The sequence below is a fragment of the Pleurodeles waltl genome, chromosome 2_2, assembly GCF_031143425.1.
Source record: "Pleurodeles waltl isolate 20211129_DDA chromosome 2_2, aPleWal1.hap1.20221129, whole genome shotgun sequence".
NCBI classification, from domain to species: Eukaryota; Metazoa; Chordata; class Amphibia; order Caudata; family Salamandridae; genus Pleurodeles; species Pleurodeles waltl.
This window is the reverse complement of record NC_090439.1, coordinates 172,352,271-172,373,811: the sequence shown is the minus strand read 5'-3', so window position 1 is coordinate 172,373,811 and position 21,541 is coordinate 172,352,271. Positions and strand designations below refer to the sequence as shown.

At 42.5% G+C, this 21,541-nt stretch overlaps 1 protein-coding gene across 1 annotated transcript in view; it reads left to right on the top strand.

Annotated features, from left to right (window-relative positions):
- LOC138281273 (band 4.1-like protein 4B) overlaps positions 1-21,541 on the top strand; it is a 721,652-nt gene that overhangs the window by 507,276 nt on the left and 192,835 nt on the right. The window contains exon 5 of the mRNA XM_069219592.1: positions 13,561-13,605. Coding sequence (XP_069075693.1) covers positions 13,561-13,605 — 45 coding nt within the window. The remainder of the gene's footprint in view (positions 1-13,560; positions 13,606-21,541) is intronic.

The following is a 21,541-nucleotide window of genomic DNA, read 5'->3' as shown; positions in this document are numbered from 1 at the left end:
GTTTTCTGCTGCTTGGCCTACATCATTCCAGAGTTGCTGGCGTAGTTCTGGTGCTGTGCTTCAAAGTACCCTCATGTGGATAGTGTGACGAACAAACATGCCCGACGTATGACATTTGATTTTTTATGCAACTTGTATTGTGTTTGCACATTTTTACCATAGCCTTATCTAAAAACCAGATAAGCAGGTGGTGGAAAGTTAATTAACTCGCCATGTTTTAGAAGTCACAGCACATCCACTGGGAGGTGTTTATCAGCCTTTCACTTCACAGAGTCAAATATACCAGCAAATCCATATGAAAAATGGGATAACCCATTTATAGGATAAAAATGTTATAATTTAATGGCAACTGACCCTTACACACTGAACTAGGATGAATACTAATCAGGAGACCTGACCTCTGCATCATCGGTTCATCACCTGGTTTTGTGTTTTCCATAATGGATCTTTCACTCTGGATATGTGTTATTAGATCACACAAGGAGACAGGTCATTGACACAATGCATATGGGTTTAATTTTCAAGAAGTATGTGCACTGCAACTCCGCAAACATATTGATAGTGTCCACCCACAATGAAAGTTTTGTTTCCTCTGGGAGGCCCTGGTTGAGAAAATTAAATAACAGTTGCAAAGCCAATAGCTCTTGCTTGTCCTGGTTAAAATATTTTAAAATGCCAGCTGGAGTGAAAAATAAAAAATGTATTGCTTTCTGTATGCAAGGCATCTTGGTGATAAATAATTAAATTGGTGAAGAAAAATCAATGAAAACATCTGTGCTGCCACGCCAGAAATGAAAAAAAAGATTAGCATAACTTGTGATCTAAAACCAAGACATGGTTTACGCCTAACTATACTCTGATATGTGGACCCCGTTTGTCCTCAAGATTCCACAAATGTCTTTAAATCAGTAGGTTGTATGCCTTAAAAACCCTATATAATTATTATTACTCTTAATTATTGTTTTCATGTTTCGCAACTTTATATTTGTTATTATATATTTACATTTCAGAGGTGAGGCACTAGATCAACACTACAATAATTTTTTTAATCAGTTTTTGTTTTCTCTTTTAACACTTATCGACGTAACTTACATCTGCGTCATGTGGAAAGTGCATTTATTTTTTTCCTGGTTTTAATGGTTTGTTTGTTATAAATTCGTCCTGCCGAAAGCTTTGGAAATATGATTGTCCTGGTGTTTTAGACCCATATTCTCTCACATGAGATTCACTCCATCACAAAAAGTCTCAATTACAGTCTTGGAACACTGAGCCAAAGTATTTCTGTTTGCGAAGGAAGATGCTGTGACCCTTTTTTTCCCACTGCAGGAGCTAGTTGATGGTCAGTCACAGTCATTCTGGGCTTTTATCTGTCATATGTCACTTAAGGTTAACTTTCCATCTATGCATTGCAGTAGAAATCCTAGAAGCAATCCTGATAGTTGACTTGTTAAGTAGCATGCGTCTCTCCATGTTGTAAAGCCTAACATTTCTATGTCCATTCAGAATTTATATGACTATGGGCCTCATTATGAGGCTGGCAGTCTTGAGACGGCCAGCCTCGCGGTGGCAGTTGGACTGCCGCACTGCAGGTGGTCCTGGTCAGCCGCGGCGGCGCTGAGTTCAGCACCACCATACTGATCACAAGGCCTGTTTCTGCCATCCTTTTCATGGCAGGGACTCTGTCATAAAAAGACTGGCAGAAGCGGGGGCCACAGGGGCAGACGGAGCGCATTCCGAGGGTGCTGAAGGCCCCCTCCGTGAGACGGCATTGGCCTCGGCTCCATGTGGAGCCGAAGCCAATGCTGCTGCATCATTTCCAAACATAGAGCTTTCCGCCGGTCAGCCCAGTGGAACCGTTGTAATTGGGCAGGGTGGGAGACTGCCAGCTCCGCAGCAGTCTCCTCTCCATGGCACTGGTGGGCCAGTGGTCAGCCCACCAGCCCCGTAATGAGGCCCTATGTCCGGAGCAGCTTCATGAGAATCAGGTTCTCCCTTCTATAAATGATCATAGGGCTTTTCTGTGTAATGCAGATGTTCTTGGAATTATTAATACTGCAATGCACATGCTCTATAAATACGTAAACGTAGTAACAAGTTTATTTGTGAAACTGTAGGTCCTAGTGGGCCATTCCTCCCAGGAATAAAGAATAATTATTACTTGAGTGTTTCCTCAGCAAATTTTCAGCTTGATACTGCCCAAGAGATGCCACAGCTATTTTTAATGGTGAGGTCACTCCTACCAAAGATTTTGAAAATTTAGATGGGTGATGAAATAGTGGATATTCATCAGTATTTGTTATTAAACAGCACTGCTCCCAAGATCACATTTCCCAAGAGCAGTGAAACCCACAGTAATTGATAATTATATTTCCTCTGTTTATTTGAAACATTTTTGTCCTGAGGAAGCTCTACCACTTTTGTGATTCTTGAAACAATTAAAATAGACTTATATGTTTTGTTAACTTCTTTGATATCCACAGACATGTCTCTTGGATTACCTTAGTGCGTTGTGATTAGATTGGATGGCTTTGAAAACACAAAACAACTTTGACAAGCGATTATAAATGTTTGGAGGACTGCTTTATGGGTGAAATCAATTTATAGAAGAGATTAGGTTTATGATGATGAAGTGATTTTGTTAAATTTGATGTAGGTGTGTATAGAAAATCGTGTTGTTGATCATTGAGGAATTATTTACTGGCACTTCACCATTTCTGAGGTGACTAATTAAACCCAGAAAATTCCCATTTACGTGTCTAACTCTCTTTGAAAGTATGGGTAGCTTAGTAGAATAGTCAAAAATAATTACAGATTGTTTAATTTATATTCTGCTGTAAAGGTATTGCTTCTTAACGCGACAGAAGGAGTAGCTCTACATTCATTTACAACAGATCAGCTAAGCTCACACAAGTAATAATTTTGGCCCACTATCTGTAGACTGCAGAAATCTCTCAGAGCAGGTGGGAAGCCAACAGATGAACCCTTCTCCATTTAATGTGTTTTGAAAGAAGATTTGTAATTGATGCATATACTGTTTCTATTTTGCATATATATATATATATATATATATATATATATATATATATATATATATATATATATAATATCATACATTTTTTCATCTTAAAAGGTATTACATGCTCCTCTTTGTCATGCTTTTGATATCATTCCAAGCTACATTACAAATAAAACACAGTACATCTGCCCAAAAGAATTCTTCCTTGAAACGTTGGTTGAAAAGGGGAATTGCAAGTTCAGCATCTGTGTAATATCTGCAACATCAAATGTATCTTCTTCAGTTCTCCAAACTTGGACTGTGGATTATCATGCGACTGAGAAAGGCATTTTCGACCTTATGCTTAGTTTCTGGAAATTTGAAGCAACGTTTGCTTTATGGAATCTGCGGGCCATTCTACCTACATATTTCACCCACAGAGCCACGGCTTGCAAATTTAGTTTATTGGAACAAATATTTCAAAGAGTATGATGTCTTACCCTACTACACCCCCACCCTCCTCCTAGACTGTAGGCGACAAAAAAAGTAAAAAGTGTGGCACAAGTTATGTGAGCAATGTCTTCTGAAATTAAAGGAGACAAGGGCACCCCCAAACACGAAATAAATCAAAGGGAGGGCCATACCACACCACCATACTGCAGAAGATAATCACAACGTTGTTTCTGGGTTATGACCCACCCTCCTTAGCTTGTTTGCATTGCTACTCTTCTCTGATATCACAAGAGTTCAGGGGAGAGTGGTAAGGGAACATCTAGAAAATAAAGTCAGTTACTGATTTACCTTGATGAAGTCACCAGTATTTTCCATGCGTTGGCAAATTTCTCAGTGTGAAAAGCCCCACCACCCTTAAAACGACAACCAACATATACCTGCCACTTTTTTCTCAAAGTATTATGTATTTCAGGAGTGCACACTGTTTATGTTTACAGTTATCGAAAATACATTGGGAGTTGCAAAGTAGTAAATATTTTTATGTTGTTGTGAGTTTAAAATGTTAGGAAATTACCAAATATTTCACCTAACTATAACATTACCCTACCCTTTGTTTTTTTCAGTAAATTCCTAGATTCTTTTTTTTACGTCAAGTAATATTTGACTACCATACGTAAAGCCAACTCCGCGCAGTGCAGTTCACCCCAGGATCCCATCCCCTGGGGCTAAATTTAAATAAAAAGGAGGAGAAGTGTGACCCCCCTCCCTTAGGCTCATTAAGCTCTAGATACCCCATCCCCTGGGTCTAATTTAGATCCTGGAGACCTCCTCCCAGGGAGAATTGAACTAAAAAAGGGAGGTTGCTGCTCCCCTCCCTGAGCCTCCTCATGCCCTGGTAACCCCATCCCCTGGAGTTAGATGTGGGTGCCCCGGTGCCCACCTGGTGCACCCGCAAAGCACACATTGAAGGCTGCGGGGGAGCCCTAGGACATCTATGGGCCCAGCCAACACCCAACATGCTGCAGTAGCTAACACTGCTCGAGCAGCTGTTTATGCATACTCCCTCCAGGCAGGAGCAGTATCTCTTCTGTTTCTTTGCTCAAAGAAGTGCAGGAATGGAAATCTAACAGAAAGAGTCTGCTACCAACTCCGTGGGAGCAGGCTTGCCTTTCCTGCCCACACTCTCTCAGGCAGAGAAGGCATGTTTACTCTTGTGTGGTAAGAGATTTAAAAATGCTCCTGCCGGTGGGAGAAAACATATTTTTGCAGACAGGGAAACTGTTGTGTCCTGGGGTTGGGCTCTCTGGGACAGAGCTACTGGGCCAGCCTGTGGGATGGGGTCCCCGGGGCCTTTAAAGGATGAGGGTGAGGGGGCTGCACAGCTTCCTCCCTTTTATTATACATTTCAGACCTGGGGGATGGAGTCCTTGGGACCTATTTAGGCTCTGAGAGGCGGTTGCATGCCATTCTCATAATTTATTTACTGGGCTCTGGGAGATGCAGTCCCCAAGGCCTCTCAGAGGCTCAGGGAGGGGGGAATGTGCCCTTCTTCCTCCAAAATAAAATCCTACCTTTACCCTGCGGGCACTGGTCATCTTTTTTTTTGTTCTTGTTCAAAAAACCAGAGTCCATGTTTGTGTTTTTTTATTTTTTATTTTATTTACAGTGGATATGATGATCCACTATTAATTCATGGCAAAAAAAATTAAGAAAAGGTTTTTGGCCTCAGGCAGTCCTCGCCACCAGGCCTAGGGGGCCAGGGTATTTTTTTTTTTTTATGACTCACAATAGAGTCCGAAGATGGATGCCACCACTTCCAGGTTGATATGGTAGCAGCCAATCAGATCACAGCATGACATTTTTCAGCTCCAGGGATGCTCAGTGGTGTGATGTATAAAATATTTTTGAGCCTTAAGTGCTCTGAAAGTACTGAACAGATGTAAACCAAGTCTCAAAAATCACTTTTTCTTCACCAAACTCTAGCCCAGTTTGGTGTAAATTTGTTCAGTGGTTTGAGCTGTATCCTTGTCTATAGTTCATTTGGGAAAATGGATGAGAAAAATACATTTTGGGAATCCTCCTTTTTCCTCTTCCTCCTGCTTGACAGATCCCTCCGGAACTTTCCATGCACAAACTAGTCAAAAAGTAGCACTTTCTTTGAAAGTTTTGTGGAGTTTCGTCAGACAGTGTCAAAGTTATTAGCAACACAAAAAAGTCATTTTCTATGGAAACACAGTGCTAACCATAACTACTCATTGGTGACTGCCACTGGGTTATCTATTCAGTGGAAAAAAATCAAAGGGTAAAACTTGGTTACAGTTAGGAAAACTATTATTTCTATACAAACCAAATGTGAACTAAACATACATCAGTAATTATAAATGTATAGTTCTACTTTGTTTCCAGTTTACGCACCACCTTCAAATTACTGTAATTCAAGCACTTCTGTGCAGTGTTGTCTACTCGCCAGTCAGAAGCAAATATCTATAACTTGAGCCTTCATGATACACTGCTTAAAACCCCTTCATATTAAATCACTTATAACATAAGAAATCTCTGCATGCATAACAGCAATTATGACATTTGAAATGACATTTACGAGAACACTGTGCATGTTAGACTGCCAAGTTATAGTTATTGTGGTGTGCCTAGCAAGTTGACAACACTCTGTACAGAGGTGAGTAAGATTCAGTAGTTTGGAAGTGGTGCATAAATTAGACATTCAAGGTATAACTGTGCATTTGTAGCTTAAGCTGGTTTATATAGGAGGAATAAATTACATTTTCCTAACTATAACAAAGGTTTAACCTATATATATATATATATATATATATATGTATATATATATATATATATGTATATATATATGCAGTGTGTAAAAAACTAAAGGTTACTGGTACGTTATAGTTAGGTTCACATACTAATTGCACAAAGCCATAGAAATTCAGCAGTTCTGGTTATCTCAAATGACTAAAACTCAGGCCCTAAGGCAACTTTTACTCATGCCCCCACCATGTACAGTTTTCTCAACAATAATTTTACTGCAGATGTTGTAGTGATATTATTAATGATGACATAGAAGTTGTTATGAGAGATATAATCTGTGGGGAGCAATTAGCTGTGCATGAGGAGGGTGTGCAGTCCCCCTACATACCGTAAATTTAAGCCCAGTGGAGGTGGTGATCCCTGGGGCTCCAACGACCCACAGGATGGGGTGATCCATGCTGCCCCCTACATAATAATCATGAAGCTCTGAGGAGGTGTTGGTCTCTAGGAGTCAAAAGAGCCCATGGAGAGGGGTCTGCGCCCCCCCTCCAATATGTGAAGAAAGGTCCGGGGAGGTGGTGGCCCCCGGGACTTAAGAGAACTTCGGAGGGAGAGCACCATACATAATGTTGTATGCCCCCCAGGTCCTGGTCCACCAGGGAGCAAAGGTGTTGACCTTGTTTTTGTTTTTTGATTTTCAGCAAGTTTTTTAAAATAGTTTTTTTGCCCTGAGGGACCTCAGCGCCTACGCTAGGTGGTCAGGATATTCCTAGCCTGCCCTCTTTACTTACTTACTTTTTTTTTGGGGGGGGGGAGGGATTTGGTTGAGTCTGAGTCCCAAATTGGCTGCAAACACTTCCCGGCTTCCCATGCCACTGGATTCAAGCTAGCCTGGCTGATGAGGGGTGAAACCCCGAAACCGGTCCCAGGATGCTTGTTTCCAGTCCAGGGAAGACCTGGCCTGGCAGTTCGGGCTGGACTGTTCCCATAGGGAACAGGGTCAAGACTGATTTGCATATGGCTGGGTCCAAACTGGAATGGCATGGGCAGCAAAAAAACGATGGATTAAACCCAGATCTGTGACTGGGGGTGAGTGTTTGCATTGTCAGCACTCCGTCCATCATCATTTTGTTTTGCTAATGCCAGTCAGATCTCAGCATGGGATTTCTAGGATCCGCTGAGCCTCTGCGTCCCTAGATATGCACATTTATTTTTCCTTTATTAACTTCAAAATCACTGAATGGATTTACACCAAATAAAAAAAAGCGCTCTCTGCACACCAAGATCTAGCTTACTGCCAAATTTTATGTAATTCCGTTCGGGCTGTAGTTGATTCTAAAAACCCTATGGGAAAATGCATGGGGAAAACCCGTTTTGTCCCACCCCTTTTTATCAGCCCCTACTTCCCCACTTCATGAATCACCCCGAAACTTTCAAGACAGCTGCTGAAGTGAGTTGTGTAATATATATATATATATATATATCCAAATCTCAGTGCATTTTCACATAACTTTTCTTGGACTGTCTGAATGAGTACACAGCATAATGTTGGGCTTTATTATGCTTTCAGTGTTCAATTATAGGTATTTTTAGTTGCACTAAATTTTTCCATTGTCCTTATTTCAAATAACGTAGCAATAACTGTTTACAGTCTTTACTCAAGAAAAATGTGGTTGAGGATACAAGCAAAGTGAAAGTCTTTTTTCCCATGCTTTTAAGGGGAATGGTTGCACAAACCTGTTTGTTTTTTACCATGAAGAAGAGTGAAAGGTGTTGCTGTGAATAAAACTCCTTTTGACCTCCGCTCTGGAATGCGACTAATTGGTGTCGGGAGGGTGAGACACTTTTTGCTTAACAAAATAAAATAAATATATATATATATATATGTGTATATATATATATATATATATATGTGTGTATATATGTGTGTATATATATATATATATATATATATATATATATATATACACATATCATTTTATATGTATTATTTTATATATTACCTACTCGTGGCCACCAGTAGGTAGTTATAGTTCAGACCATGTTTCCATGGAAAAAGCATTTTTTTACTTACCTATATCTTTGCAAAGTTTGATGAATCTTAATGACATTTTCCCGAAGTAAAGTGTCCCGGTGATTCTTAAGCATGTAAAGTGTTGGGGTGATCCGTCAAGTGGGGACTGACAAAAATGGGGTTGTGGGGGTCAGAACATATGTTACCCGTGCTAATTCCCATAGGACCTTTGAACATGACTGCAGCCCGAACCACTGGATGGAATTACACAAAATTTTGCAGAAAGCTAGCGTTTGGTATGCAGATTACGCTTTCACTTATTTGGTGTAAATCTATTGAGTAGTTTAAGAGAAATTAAAGGGAAAATACGTTTGTAAATCTGGGGCCGCAATCCTTCTGGATGACTTCGCGGAAATGAGTTCATGTAGGAAAATGCATAGTTCTGTGGCCAACCCCCGCTACACACGGCATATAGCCAACCACTGCTGCAGATTAAGCAGTGGTGGTTGGGTTAACACATAGGTGCTGATTACGATTTTGGCAGTATTTCAGAAAGACCGTCGTGCTGGCGGCAGCCGAAATACCACCAGTGATGGTGGTCTCCTGACTGCGCTATTACAAACGCACATACAGGAGACCGCCAAAATCAGACCGAAAACTGCCACTGCCGGGCTGACTGACAGGAAGGAGGAGGCTGTCCCACCACCGCACACTGCGAGGACTTTGCCCACCATTTTACGAATAGTAATATGCCATGGCGGTGCAGCATTGGCGATTTGAAACGCCCTCTACCTCCTCCTGGACGACTACCTTGACGTGGGCCGCTGTGTGGCCCAGACAGGTAGGTGGCCTGACCGAAAGGTGGGAGGGTGTGTTTCGTAAGTGCATGTGTGTGGTGTGTATGTGTTCAAGTGTGTGTTTTGGAATGGGTGTGCGAGCATGTGTGGTTGTGTGTCTGTGTGCGGAGGAGTGAGGGTGCGTGTGCCAGCGACAGGAAGGAGGATTCCCGTCGCGGGGTGCGTTACCACCAGGGTTTTTGTGGCAGTGCGACCGCTGCGAATACCATGGCGGTTTGCTGCCTTGTAATACGGCCAGCAGTTTTAGGCATGCCGCCGGCCCGGAGGAGCTCACCGCCAGCCTCAGTGGGACTGGCGGCATTGTTGTGGTTTGGCTTTGGCCAAGCTGCCTCACTCGTAATGCGACGGTGAGACCGCCACCTCTACCGCGGCGGTACACATATCGCCAAACTCGTAGTGTGGACCATAGTATTCAAAATTACTTTATGTTAAAAAAACATTGAATTTCACTGATAAAACAAAGGTTACAGGGATGTTATGATTAGGAAATAGAATTTTACAAAAAACATAGAGATTCACTTAAAATACCAAAGGTTACCGGAACGTTATGATTAGGCTCATATTTTAAACGTGCAAAACCATAGAAATGCACTTGTTGTAGTTTGAGTTATCTCAAGTAATTATAACTTGTGCCCTATGGTAACTATAACTCGTGCCCTCGCCATGCCCTAGTAATTACCCCACAAATTACGGCACTCATGACATCTTTGATAACATCATTGATAATATCAATGTAATATTTGCAGTAACATTTTTCTTAGTGGAGAAAGAGGCAAGCTCTCGAGTCATTCTCAGTACAACACAACCCGTTAGGTGATGAAATGCTTAGTTTTGAAGCCTCTGGAAATGTGTAATCAGACTTTCATGAAAGCGAAGGTAAACACCATTCGTATTTTAGATTAATGCACGCATAGTCACTACTAATGTTGAAAATAGAAATAGCATAGTGGTTGTTTTTGTAGGTGCACACAAGATCTGTTCCCTCACAATGCCGCTGACTCCTGCCTATATTGTTTTAGCATCTGGCTACAAACAGCTTCAGATGTCCTTTGCAAGCGCTCACAGGACCAATATGTTCCACAGCATTTGTGGAGCGTTGCTTTTGGGACAGGAATGTCCCTTGCATGTTGAATAAATAGGTATGTACCACTGCCCTCAGTGCCCAAATGCATGTGCAACTTTTAGCAGAGAACTAGACCAGACCCTGGTATTGTGCGGTCCAGAACCTTTTTTGTAATCTGCCACAGGTCCCAGGGTGAGTCTTCACAGCAGACATTAGTTTACTGTGCATGCACTTGATATGTCCGCTGAAGTGGTAGTTTTGGTGTAGTGTGTAGAATCGCCAGAACGTTTTCCCTCCATCAGATGAGAGATGAGTCTACTGACTCCTCTTGTGTAAATTTGTGTTTTGAATGTGAACCGCAGACCATTTGCTGACATTCTATGTGCATGTTGAGTGTGTGTGTGTATGTTTGATGAATGGGTGGGTCACGTTGGTGGTAGTAGAACTTGGTGTGTGGGTTGAAACCCTGAGTACTATGATCAATAGGATATGATTTGGATTGCCCTTGGTTTAATACATCACTAGATGAAGGATGGATAAAGATTCTCCATACAGTGGGGAAAGTGTATTGCCTGCCTTCCTTTGGCTTGCGGGGTAGATTCAGTCATTGAAGTGAGGGAGGATGAAGACATGTCTGCATCAGGGCCTTGTAAGTAAGGACTCCTGATTAATGATTCCTTAGCACTGCCATTCAGTAGGTTGTAGAACTGCTATGTGGTGTTCAGGGTGAAGAAATTCTTGGTAGGGCCTGCCATTTTGTCTGCCCCTGCTGACTGCTTTAGGAAGCCTGATGCCAGCCTAGGGAAGAAATCTCATACTCTATTGTGCCATTGTTTTAGATACTTCTGCTTGGAGCCAGCACCATTAGTACTTACTGTGAGAGCCATTACCTTGCACAAAGGATGTGTCTGGGCAACAGAAAGAAAACAACATTTGAAAGAGAACAATCCACACCAGTTCTGAAGCCTTAGTCATTTGATCAGTCTCTGGGGAATGTGTATAAACGTGGGATCCAAAGTACACCACTTTATTCCAGTTCCAAATACGTCTTGACTAAGGAAGGAAACGCCCAGCAGAGTACTTGAAGGACTGCTGTGTGACCAGAGCTGTTGTCTTAAGATGGCGAGTCTCCTTAGGTGAGGGCTCATCACCTGTCTCTGACGTTTCCAGCAAGAAGCTGAGAGTCTATCTGAGCACCTAGAAGCCTGTTTGCCTACTCGGAGAAGGAAAGTGTGTGTCTTGCCCTGCAGAAGGAGAGACTTATAGGTCAGGAACTTAGGAGTGTTCCCTGTGTGTGGAACATCAAGAACCAGCTGATAGCTGGCAGGAAGCAAAGTTGGTACTCACCCAAAGTGTAAGGGACACCGAAGGCTTACTTTGCTAGTTCTGCTATAAGCAGCATAGGAAGATTTGCTTCAACTGGGCATTATGCTGCCTTTCCACCCTAGAGGCATGGTGCAGTGCCCATAGGCGATGTGCTGCTCTTATAGGCTTGGTGGCCCTAACCAAGCCAAGCCCCCTCCTGCATAAGCCTTAGAGGCCACAGTCCGCAAAGATGAGTATCCACATTACCTGCCCAGAAGCTGCATCTGCCAAAGACAAATGCCGGCATGCTCCTGGTACCGTGACTACAGATCGGACAGCCAAGCACGATGTTGAAACTCGGTGGTTTAAGGAGGCATGAAACCTTTGTCCTCAATCCCCAGAACTGATGCCGGAGCCCGAGGGTGCAAAATCACTTATTGCACAAGCCTGTGTCACTGATACACCATGCTATTGTAACAGGTATTGCGGAGCTGTGCTCTCTTGAACTGATATACTGTGCGTAATATGCTGCTGAAATCCTAACATTTTCTGATTCAAACTTGTTGGACCTAAAGACAGTTGAACGGACTTACAAACTGACATTTGAGGTAATCGATAGTGATTTGAACCTGTGCCTAGTCTTTGCATATACCCTGCTTTTTGCCCAGGTTACCCTAGGTGTAGGGTGACCAGGTATCCCGGATTTTCCAGGACAGCCCCGTTTTTTCACCAGCTGCCCCAGCATATTTTGGGAAAATTAGCTCATGTCTCGGTTTTTTGAGAGGGTTGCCTGAAAATTGTGGGAGGTGAATTTTTTTGCTGTCCAAAGATATACTTATCAGTTGTTATCAGAAAGCAATTTAATTAACAGGCATTATACTGCCATTTTATTTATGTTATTAGGGCGTTTTCTGTAATGCTATGCTGTTAATTGCTGTCATTCTGTGCATGCGGTTGAAGTAGTCCTTCTATCTTTATGATATGTCCCCATTTTTGTGTTTTAAAAATCTGGACACCCTACCTAAGTGTGGGAACTTACACAGGAGATGAGGTACCCAGCACCATGCAGCACAATCAGCATTTTGCTAGGAAGATTGCAACTCTGTATCTGCAACACCTTTGAAGTGTGTAGTATTTCACTTTGTTGTATGATTAAAGTACTTTTTCAAACTGAAAGATACACACTGGGCTGGGCATTATAGTAGTGTTTCTGTGGGTTGACTGTTCAGTTCTGAGCCCTTTAGAAGACTAACTGCTCACCCTTGCTGCCGTGAGTCGAGTTCAGAAAGGGTGTACTTGGTCCAGTTTGCAAAGGTAAATTAGGGTGGATCCCTGGACACCAGTAGCAAATAACCCCAGACACCATGGTTGTTGCCCAGTAGCTCCTTTTATCCAAACCGGGTTTGATAATTACATTGTACCATTGTGACTTTTGTGATGTGGAAAATTCGCTCATTATTGCACGCAGAGCAAACGCAGACCTTGCTCATCAAAAGCAGCTTCTCCTTGTTCTGAAAGGGGCTTCACTTCGGACGTCTGCAGCCTTCTTAAATACACTTGCCCAGTTGTCTGCCCTGGGTAAGACAACAGAACTTTTCACACAGTGCATGCCAGATGCATTGGCTTCTCCAGTGCATGTTTATTTAATTGGTCAAGCTCTCCACTTGAGATATTTACAATACAGTGTAGGCACGAAACAGAAATGTATACCTATCTGTTATAAATGGTCCTTTGTGAAGTTGTACGTCTATACTTCATAAAATGTATTATTACCTTTGTAATTTCTTACAGTTATATTCCCCTCCTTATCTTACGATAAATGTTTTAATTATTTAAAAAAAAAAAAATACATTGACAGGAAGTGGGATTTTCCAGACCTTTCTTCACAGGTTACCAGGGCCTGTAGACATGCACATTTCTGCACTTAGCATTCAGAAGGACGTGTCCTTAATGTTGGCAAGCCATATTCACCAACATTGCGTGTGCGCGCGCGCGCGTTTGTGCTAGTTCAGCTTATGTTAAAATTACTTTTTGACCCAGTAAACAGCAGGGGCCACATTACATTGCTTTATTAATCGGTGCTAATGTTTCCTTTTTTTCTCCTTAGGTACTTGTTTGTATTGCAACTCCGGCAAGACATTCTTTCAGGAAAGTAAGAACTCTTTGTTATCGCTTGTGTCGTGTTAAATGTATGCACAGTATTCTTTCTTGCAACTAAAAAAACTGTTAATGAGCTTTTTTATGGAACTCTTTTCAAATGTTTATTTTTATGATGGTGTGAAGATTGAGGCGTTTGATATTCCAGACAAACGTTGATGTAGGCAAGCAATCGTGGGGCTTGAGTAAATTCACCCTTACAACTCCCAACAGAACATGAGCACGGTGCCCTTGGGCTGCATAAAAAAGCAATGATGGATGTTTTGCTAAGTTTCGAAAAATATCATCATTACTAGTAGTAATTTGAGGACCCTGGTATCCAGTAGTAACAGATTTATGCTTCCTTCTGCTGACTTTATAGAGCATTAAGATGCAGTGGAAGTCCTAGATGATTTTCCATAAACATTTTCCGACTTAAAAAATAAGCAAGAGATAGAAATTACCATGGTAGCTTCTCTGGAAAACAGATAAAGAGTTTAAGGGGTGAATTAAAAAAATCTCGTGTATTAATGGATGAGGCAGCCAGATTAAAACCCTTTAGGCTTGAAGGTGTGAAGAGATACATTCGCCCATTGAACTCCTCGCTAGCACTGCCGTCCTCTGAAACACGAACCCTCGTAAATAAAAAGATATTCGATGAAGAGATGAAATAGACAGAGGCTAGAATAATAGCAAAGAGCTCTTAATAAAACATTAATGCTGGACCAAACCGTGTAATCCTCGGGCTACACATAGGTGGAGCAAATATCTGATTAAGGATGGAAATGAGACATTAGACTGTGTGGAGTGAATCCAGCTCACCCAGCACCTTAAGAGAAACACATCTTCCCTATGAAACATTGAAGCAATCAGAAGTCAGATAATCCACCGGACCCACATTGAAAACAGCAAATAAGTGAGGCACGGCACAGCATCCATCCCGTAGATTACAGCATGTAAAAAGGAGACATTAAAAGGCGAGTCGTGCTAGAAAATCCCCCACCTTCACAACATCAAAGACATCCTCAAGTTCCTACATTTCTAATATTCATATGCATTTTATGATATATTTATGCCATAAGGGCAGTCAAAGGGCTACAAGAGGACTTAATACGTGAGGATATTCTCAACACGATCTCTGCTCACAAGTTCCGACTTGACTCATATGCACTCACCGTTAAGAAGGCTCAACCATCAGCCCTTTATCCTAATCCCTCCCACTTACTACCTCTCATCTTTTTCCACTACTCTGCTTTCCTCCCACCTGTTCTTTCTCTTTTAATTACCTCAACAGCTCATCTTCTCTCACACACCTTCTGTTTCATCTTCCAGTCCTATATCACACTTTGATTTGCCCATGGTCCATGTCCAGACTCCTGTCACTCGTGGTCCTCACTTCTCTTCCTCTCACCTATCCCTTCTCACAACTTCTCATGTCTTCTAGTTTTCCACAGTCCTTACTTCTCTATTGTCACCTGACTCTCTGCCCCCCCGTTTTTCCCTCTCATCCTTCACCCTTCACCTCACTCCCCTGTAGTCATCTTCCGTTACCATTGCCCCGATCTCTCCCACTATACCTCACTCCTAACTCTGCAGATTCCATCCTCTTCTCAACTTCACAACAATCACTCAACCCTTTTTGTCCATGCCTTTCAAGAAGCTTCTGGACTTTCATCATCCCTAATCACTTGTTTATAAAACATTTTAACACTATCAAAGTAGAAAGAGAGAACTTGTGAGTGTGTTTTTGTCTGTGTTTTTGTAAGAATGTCTTATGAAATGCAACAGACACCTCACCATACCCGACTGAAAGCATCTGTACCTCAGCTACCAGTCCATTTTCCTGTCTCCTGCCTCCATCCCAAAAGGTGCCAATCTCCATCGTCACCTGCAGTATCTCTGCCACAAAGCCGGTACACTTGTTATACACTCCTGTAATACCAGTCCACAATCATCTTCTTATTACCCAACCCAACACCTTTCCCTCTCTCATCTCCCGTTGAACAGCCTCAACAACTGATACCATATTTGCAGTTCACCCATGCCCCCTTCTCTGTCATATTGTCTTCCAAAACCTCACACTCTGTCTATTACTCTTATCCTGTTTTTAGCCCAACACACTTCCCCGTTGTGTCAGCCATTCCCTTCTCCCATTTCCCAATTCCCCTACCCTTGAGCCAGTCTTTTGAATCTCACCACACTCCTTTGCCATCGCGTTTCTCCCAAACGCACTCTTAAACATCCTACAAATTTCGTTTGTTGCTGTTGTTCTCCTAATTCGCTCTTCATCACCTCTACCCACTGCCTCCTTCATCTAAAACCTTTTCCACTCTCTTTCCTATATCAGTCTCTTAGCCATCACACCACTTTGGCCTTCATTATCACTAGTTTCCTATTCGCCTCACTCTTTAATCTACACTCCTTTCTCTCACTTCACTCCGCATTACATATAATATTGTAGTTCCGCACTGCACCAAAAATACTGTATGACACATTATCACAACCGTCCAAAAAATACCCCATAAAACAATGTCTATGGTATGTGTCTTCTTCATCATCCTCATTAATGTCTCCAAGACTCTCATTTTGCCCCCTTAAACTCCACTTAATATCACCCTTGCTTATGACCACATGATAACCAGCACACCTCACCACATCCTTCCACTGAAGCTTACACTACACTGTACACTTTACACTTTACTTCTCACCACACATTTCACTATACCCTGTGAAATAGAACACTCCATCCACCATTACGCCGACAATTGAAAAGCTTTTTTAACATTTTGTACCACAAACCAACACATTACTCAACCCAAGTGTTGATGCCACACAACCCATCATTTTCCACACTGTATCAAACTAGATTGCTGTGCACATTGAAATACTCCAATGTACTCATCGCCACTATATAGCTCAAACCACATCTCGGTTATTAAAACACCACCGCACTATACAAGTAGGAGAAACTGGAGTATTCATAGAGTTCACACGCACAAAGTTGACGTTTGAAAAGTGTGTTATGTAAATCTAATAATGTTCTGTACCAACTCTACAGCAACTAACTCAATCATCAGCATAAATGTAGTATACAATATCACAATGCAAGCTGGTACCACACCACACAGTCCTAATAAAGACGTCATAGCTGACAACATGCCTCCAGTGCCTCCAAACAGCAGGACTAGCACATCAACCCTACACGTAAGCAATTTCAGAAAACTCAACACATGATATCACCTACTTAGATTGCATCACCCAATCCCTAAATCACTCTCACATGCATGTGTACACTTGTGAGCACATAACTACAGGGTACCCTACATTATCGTTCCCACTTTTGTGTGGGCCATTGATATGCATTTGGGTTCAAAGGAACATCAGTATGCCCATTCATTCTGACTCAACCTCGGATGGAACTACCTGTAAAATTAATTCTTAGACAAGACCACAAGTGATGGCACACAGTACAAATACCTTACATTAGCAACTGCTTCCAAAGTTGTCAGTTCTTTCAGAAGAAAGTTGCAATTTCCAAAAAAAACTACTTCTGGAACACTGTACTTTAGGACTACCATATACACACACATGAAATGTAATATATGGCTACAGTTTACTCAGTGTACAAATAGAAACTCTTCATATTTAATGTTGAGGCTCACATAGTAGCAGTTGCTTTGACAAGAGTGTCCCAGAAGCACTATTAAGGGTCTGCCAGTCCCTAGCCCAAATAAAATAACCATTGTTGAAAAGCCAAAATATTTTTTTTATTTTAAGAGCAGGCATAGCAAAGTACCACCTATTACTGAAAGGGACTACTTATTATGTGGTTGTATACATTACGCAAGAGCAGAATGCCATCAGTGCAAATCATGTAAACCAATGGCTGACGTGATTTGAAGCTGTGTCCCATGCTGTGTGTTATGGTGGGCGGAAGCAAAATGTGAGTTGCACTAAAGAAGAGCAATTGATGAAGCAGTCAGATTGGAATTCCCCGTGTGTAAGTATGTACAGAATACATATTTTTATTAACAATATAAAGTCTTGGCTAACACCTGCCTTAAAAAAGAAAACAAAGTATGCTTCCAAAATATTTAACTTCTAGTAGTCTCTGCCTTTCCCTGCAAGTTTGCTCAAGCAAGTAACGTTGTCAGCTGTGTTTGTTTTTAGTTTTGATCTCCTGTGTCCTAAATTGTTAGTGTCATTGTTATTTAGGCACCAAGGCACAACACACATCGTCCTTAAACATAACACATTAAGACAGAATTCTGCACGTCCATCCAAAGCAGCCGAGATAGGCCATTACCTGAATGTTCTATACATCTGCTGGCAATGGGCTTGTCTGTGGATCCAAGGGCTTCATAAGCTGTACGCTACCTATCTCCGGTTTCACCCATCTGATGCAAAATAAACAAACATTCACCTAACTGATATGTATTTCAATTTCATGTGCATCTAGACCTCTCCATATCAGACACACGTCCATGATGGAAATATATGAATCATTTAGAAAATGTATTTGAAAAGTTCTGCAGTGCCATGCCAGGGGTAGAGTGTCATACATATGCAAAATAACCTTATCAGCAATTAGTAGTGTAATTCATTTGAATGTGCAATTTGATTTCTTGAAACATTTGAATAATTGTGTTATGTAATCATTTGCTTATTGAATATTTTAAAACTGGTTATTTGCGTGATTAGACTAAATTGACAGTGAGGAAAGAGGAACCTTATTAGCCTAATCTTTACAGTGGCCATTTAATTTTCGTTATGCTACATTTAAAGGATGCACAAATCGCTGTAGTTAATTATTGTTCATTATTTGTTGGATTCCTATTGATTTAAGACAGTAATTCTGAGTAGTGTTGTGATGAAATTGTGGAAAATAATTTATGCCTGTGACATGAATTACGTGAATTATGAACTGTTTGTGGAGTTGTCACTGCCAAACGTGAAGTTGAATGTTAAATGTATTCAGTTATCAGTTCATTTATGGCTAATTATTTATCATTGGCCTTTGTGCATTGATCACTGGAAAGACTGAATCATAAGACGTCAATAGCATTATCAATTTCTTTGAGAGTTAGTAAAAATACCTGTGGAACACACATCTTCATAAATGCTTTAAGTTATGAAGGTATTGCTATAGAAATGTTGACGTCAAAAGACATTGAAAGAGAGAGACAACCTCGTAGTGGCGGGCCTCAGCCACAGGTGGGGCAGACACCTGGTCTGGAGGAGGTGCGCACCACCAGCATTTGCTATTAGGTGCTTTGTTTTAAAATATAAGCATTGTCCTGCTTGCCTGGATGCGGGCACGGGCACGGGCACAGGAAAGGGCTTTTGATCCGTGGATCGTGGAGAGCACCCACATCGCTTTCCGAAGAGCTGTGTCGCTGCCGACTGTGAATGCAACCTGCCGCACCAGAGTTGAGCTTCTTTTAACCCGCCCACCCATCCTGAGTTTAATGTTTGAGGTGTAAAATGGGTTTTTCAGGATGTTTTCATGTGCTCCATCTCGGTTTTCCTCTGTTTGTATGCTCCCGATTTCTTGTGTTTATTGCAGTGACAGAGTCACGTTTGGCCACGAAGCTAGTAGACATCTTGGCAGCTGAAATAAGAATGCAGGCGAATTCCGGCTACATTTGGCTTTAAATCTTTGATAAACTAGGGACTACGTTCTGTAAAAAAAGGCCCAGTGATGTCCGCTACAATGATTTCTCTCGGCTTTCCGGGTTGTTAATAGGCACTGCCCTGAGGATTGCGGGGAGTTGGAGCTTGCATCATGGGACAAAGATCTGGCCTAGTTGCCCAGGCCCATCTCTCAAAGGGTGCCGGGTGTTCCCTCTTTTGGGCTCTCTGGCATGGGGGTTTAAAGGTCTCAGCTGACTTGCTGGCCTCTTGGCTCCTCTCCCTGTGTGGGAGCAGGGGAGTTCATCTTGTACAGAGTATATAAGTGGGCACCGTAGGTAGCACTTGGGCTCCCATGTCAGTTAGACAGGGATCTAAGGACCATTGGGGTGGCCAGTAGTTGGGGGATTTCCATGTATAGAATTTCTACAAACCCTTTTTCGATTTATGTATTGACATTGTTTGACTGAACCAAATGTTTTGAATCCTAGCTTGTTGTAATAAATAAAGCCTGAGAACTGTTTCTCAAAAGCAAATCTGATTGTCTCAGGTCAATTATTTTCCTTACATTATGGAGTGTGGGCCAGAAAGTGGGCTAGAGGGGCTCTTAGACTTCCCACATCTACCCCTGGCATTAGTGCGGGGCCCTACCTGTAGAGATAGGCAATGTCATATCTCCAAATATCTATACAACATTAGTTTAACCTCTTCGCTGCCAGGCCTTTTCACCCTCAGGTGCCCTGCCTTTTTTGGCTAGTTGGGGCAGTTCACGCTTAGGTCCTCATAACTTTTTTTCCAACATCCTAGGTATTCTAGAGTTACCCAGAGTTTGTGGGTTCCCCTGAAAGAGACCAAGAAATTAGCCAAAATACATCGAAAATGTAGTTTTTTTTTTGTTTCTTTTTTTTTTTTAGAAAAAAGGGCTGCAGAAGAAAGCTTGTGGTTTTTCACTGAAAATGGCATCAACAAAGCGTTTGTTGTGCCAAAATCACCATCTTCCCAGCTTTCAGGAACAGGCAGACTTGAATCAGAAAACCATATTTTCAGCAAATTGTTTGGCATTTTACTGGGACATACCCCATTTTTACTATTTTTTGTGCTTTTAGCCTTCTTCCAGTTAGTGGCAGAAATGGGTGTGAAACCAATGCTGGATCCCGGAAAGCTAAACATTTCTGAAAAGTAGGCAAAATTCTGAATTCACCAGGGGGTCATTTGTGTAGATCCTATAAGGGTTTCCTACAGAAAATAACGGCTGAAATAAAAGAATATTGAAATTTATGTGAAAAAAAGCAATTTTTCTCCATGTTTTACTCTGTAACAATTTCCTGCAATGTCAGATTTTCAAAATTAATATAACGTTACGTCTGCTGAACTCTTCTGTTTGCGGGGGATATATTGGGCTTGTAGGTTCTGTTACCCAGAATCCTTTGCAAACCTCAAAATGTTGCCAAAAAAACACTTTTTCCTCACATTTCAGTGACAAAGTTCTGGAATCTGAGAGGAGCCACCAAGTTCCTTCCACACAGCGTTCCCCCAAGTTTCCTGATAAAAATGGTACCTCGCTTGTGTGGGTGGGCCTAGGGGCCAGAAAAGGAAATGCCCAAAAACACTATGTGGACACATCAAAACTATCAAATACAAAACTATGGTGGTCATTATGACCCCGGCGGTCTGAGACCGCCGGGGCCAGGGTCGGCGGGAGCACCGCCGACAGACCAGCGGTGCCCCGCAGGGCATTCTGACCGCGGCGGTTCGGCCGCGGTCAGATGCGGGAAACCGGCGGTCTCCCGCCAACCTGCAGAATCCCCCATGGCGGCGGAGCGCGCTCCGCCGCCATGGGGATTCTGACACCCCCTACCGCCATCCTGTTCCTGGCGGGTCTGCCGCCAGGAACAGGATGGCGGTAGGGGGTGCCGCGGGGCCCCTGGGGGCTCCTGCAGTGCCCATGCCCAGGGCATGGGCACTGCAGGGGCCCCCGTAAGAGGGCCCCACAAAGTATTTCAGTGTCTGCCATGCAGACACTGAAATACGCGACGGGTGCCACTGCACCCGTCGCACCCCTGCAACTCCGCCGGCTCCATTCGGAGCCGGCATCCTCGTTGCAGGGGCATTTCCGCTGGGCCGGCGGGCGCTCTTTTGGAGAGCGCCCGCCGGCCCAGCGGAAATGTAAGAATGGCCGCCGCGGTCTTTTGACCGCGGTGCGGTCATTTGTCGGCGGTACTTTGGCGGGCGGCCTCCGCCGCCCGCCATAGTCAGAATCAGGGCCTATCTGTTTTTGCGGGGGCACCTGTGTTTTTGGTCCTGGGCTCAGCAGACATATA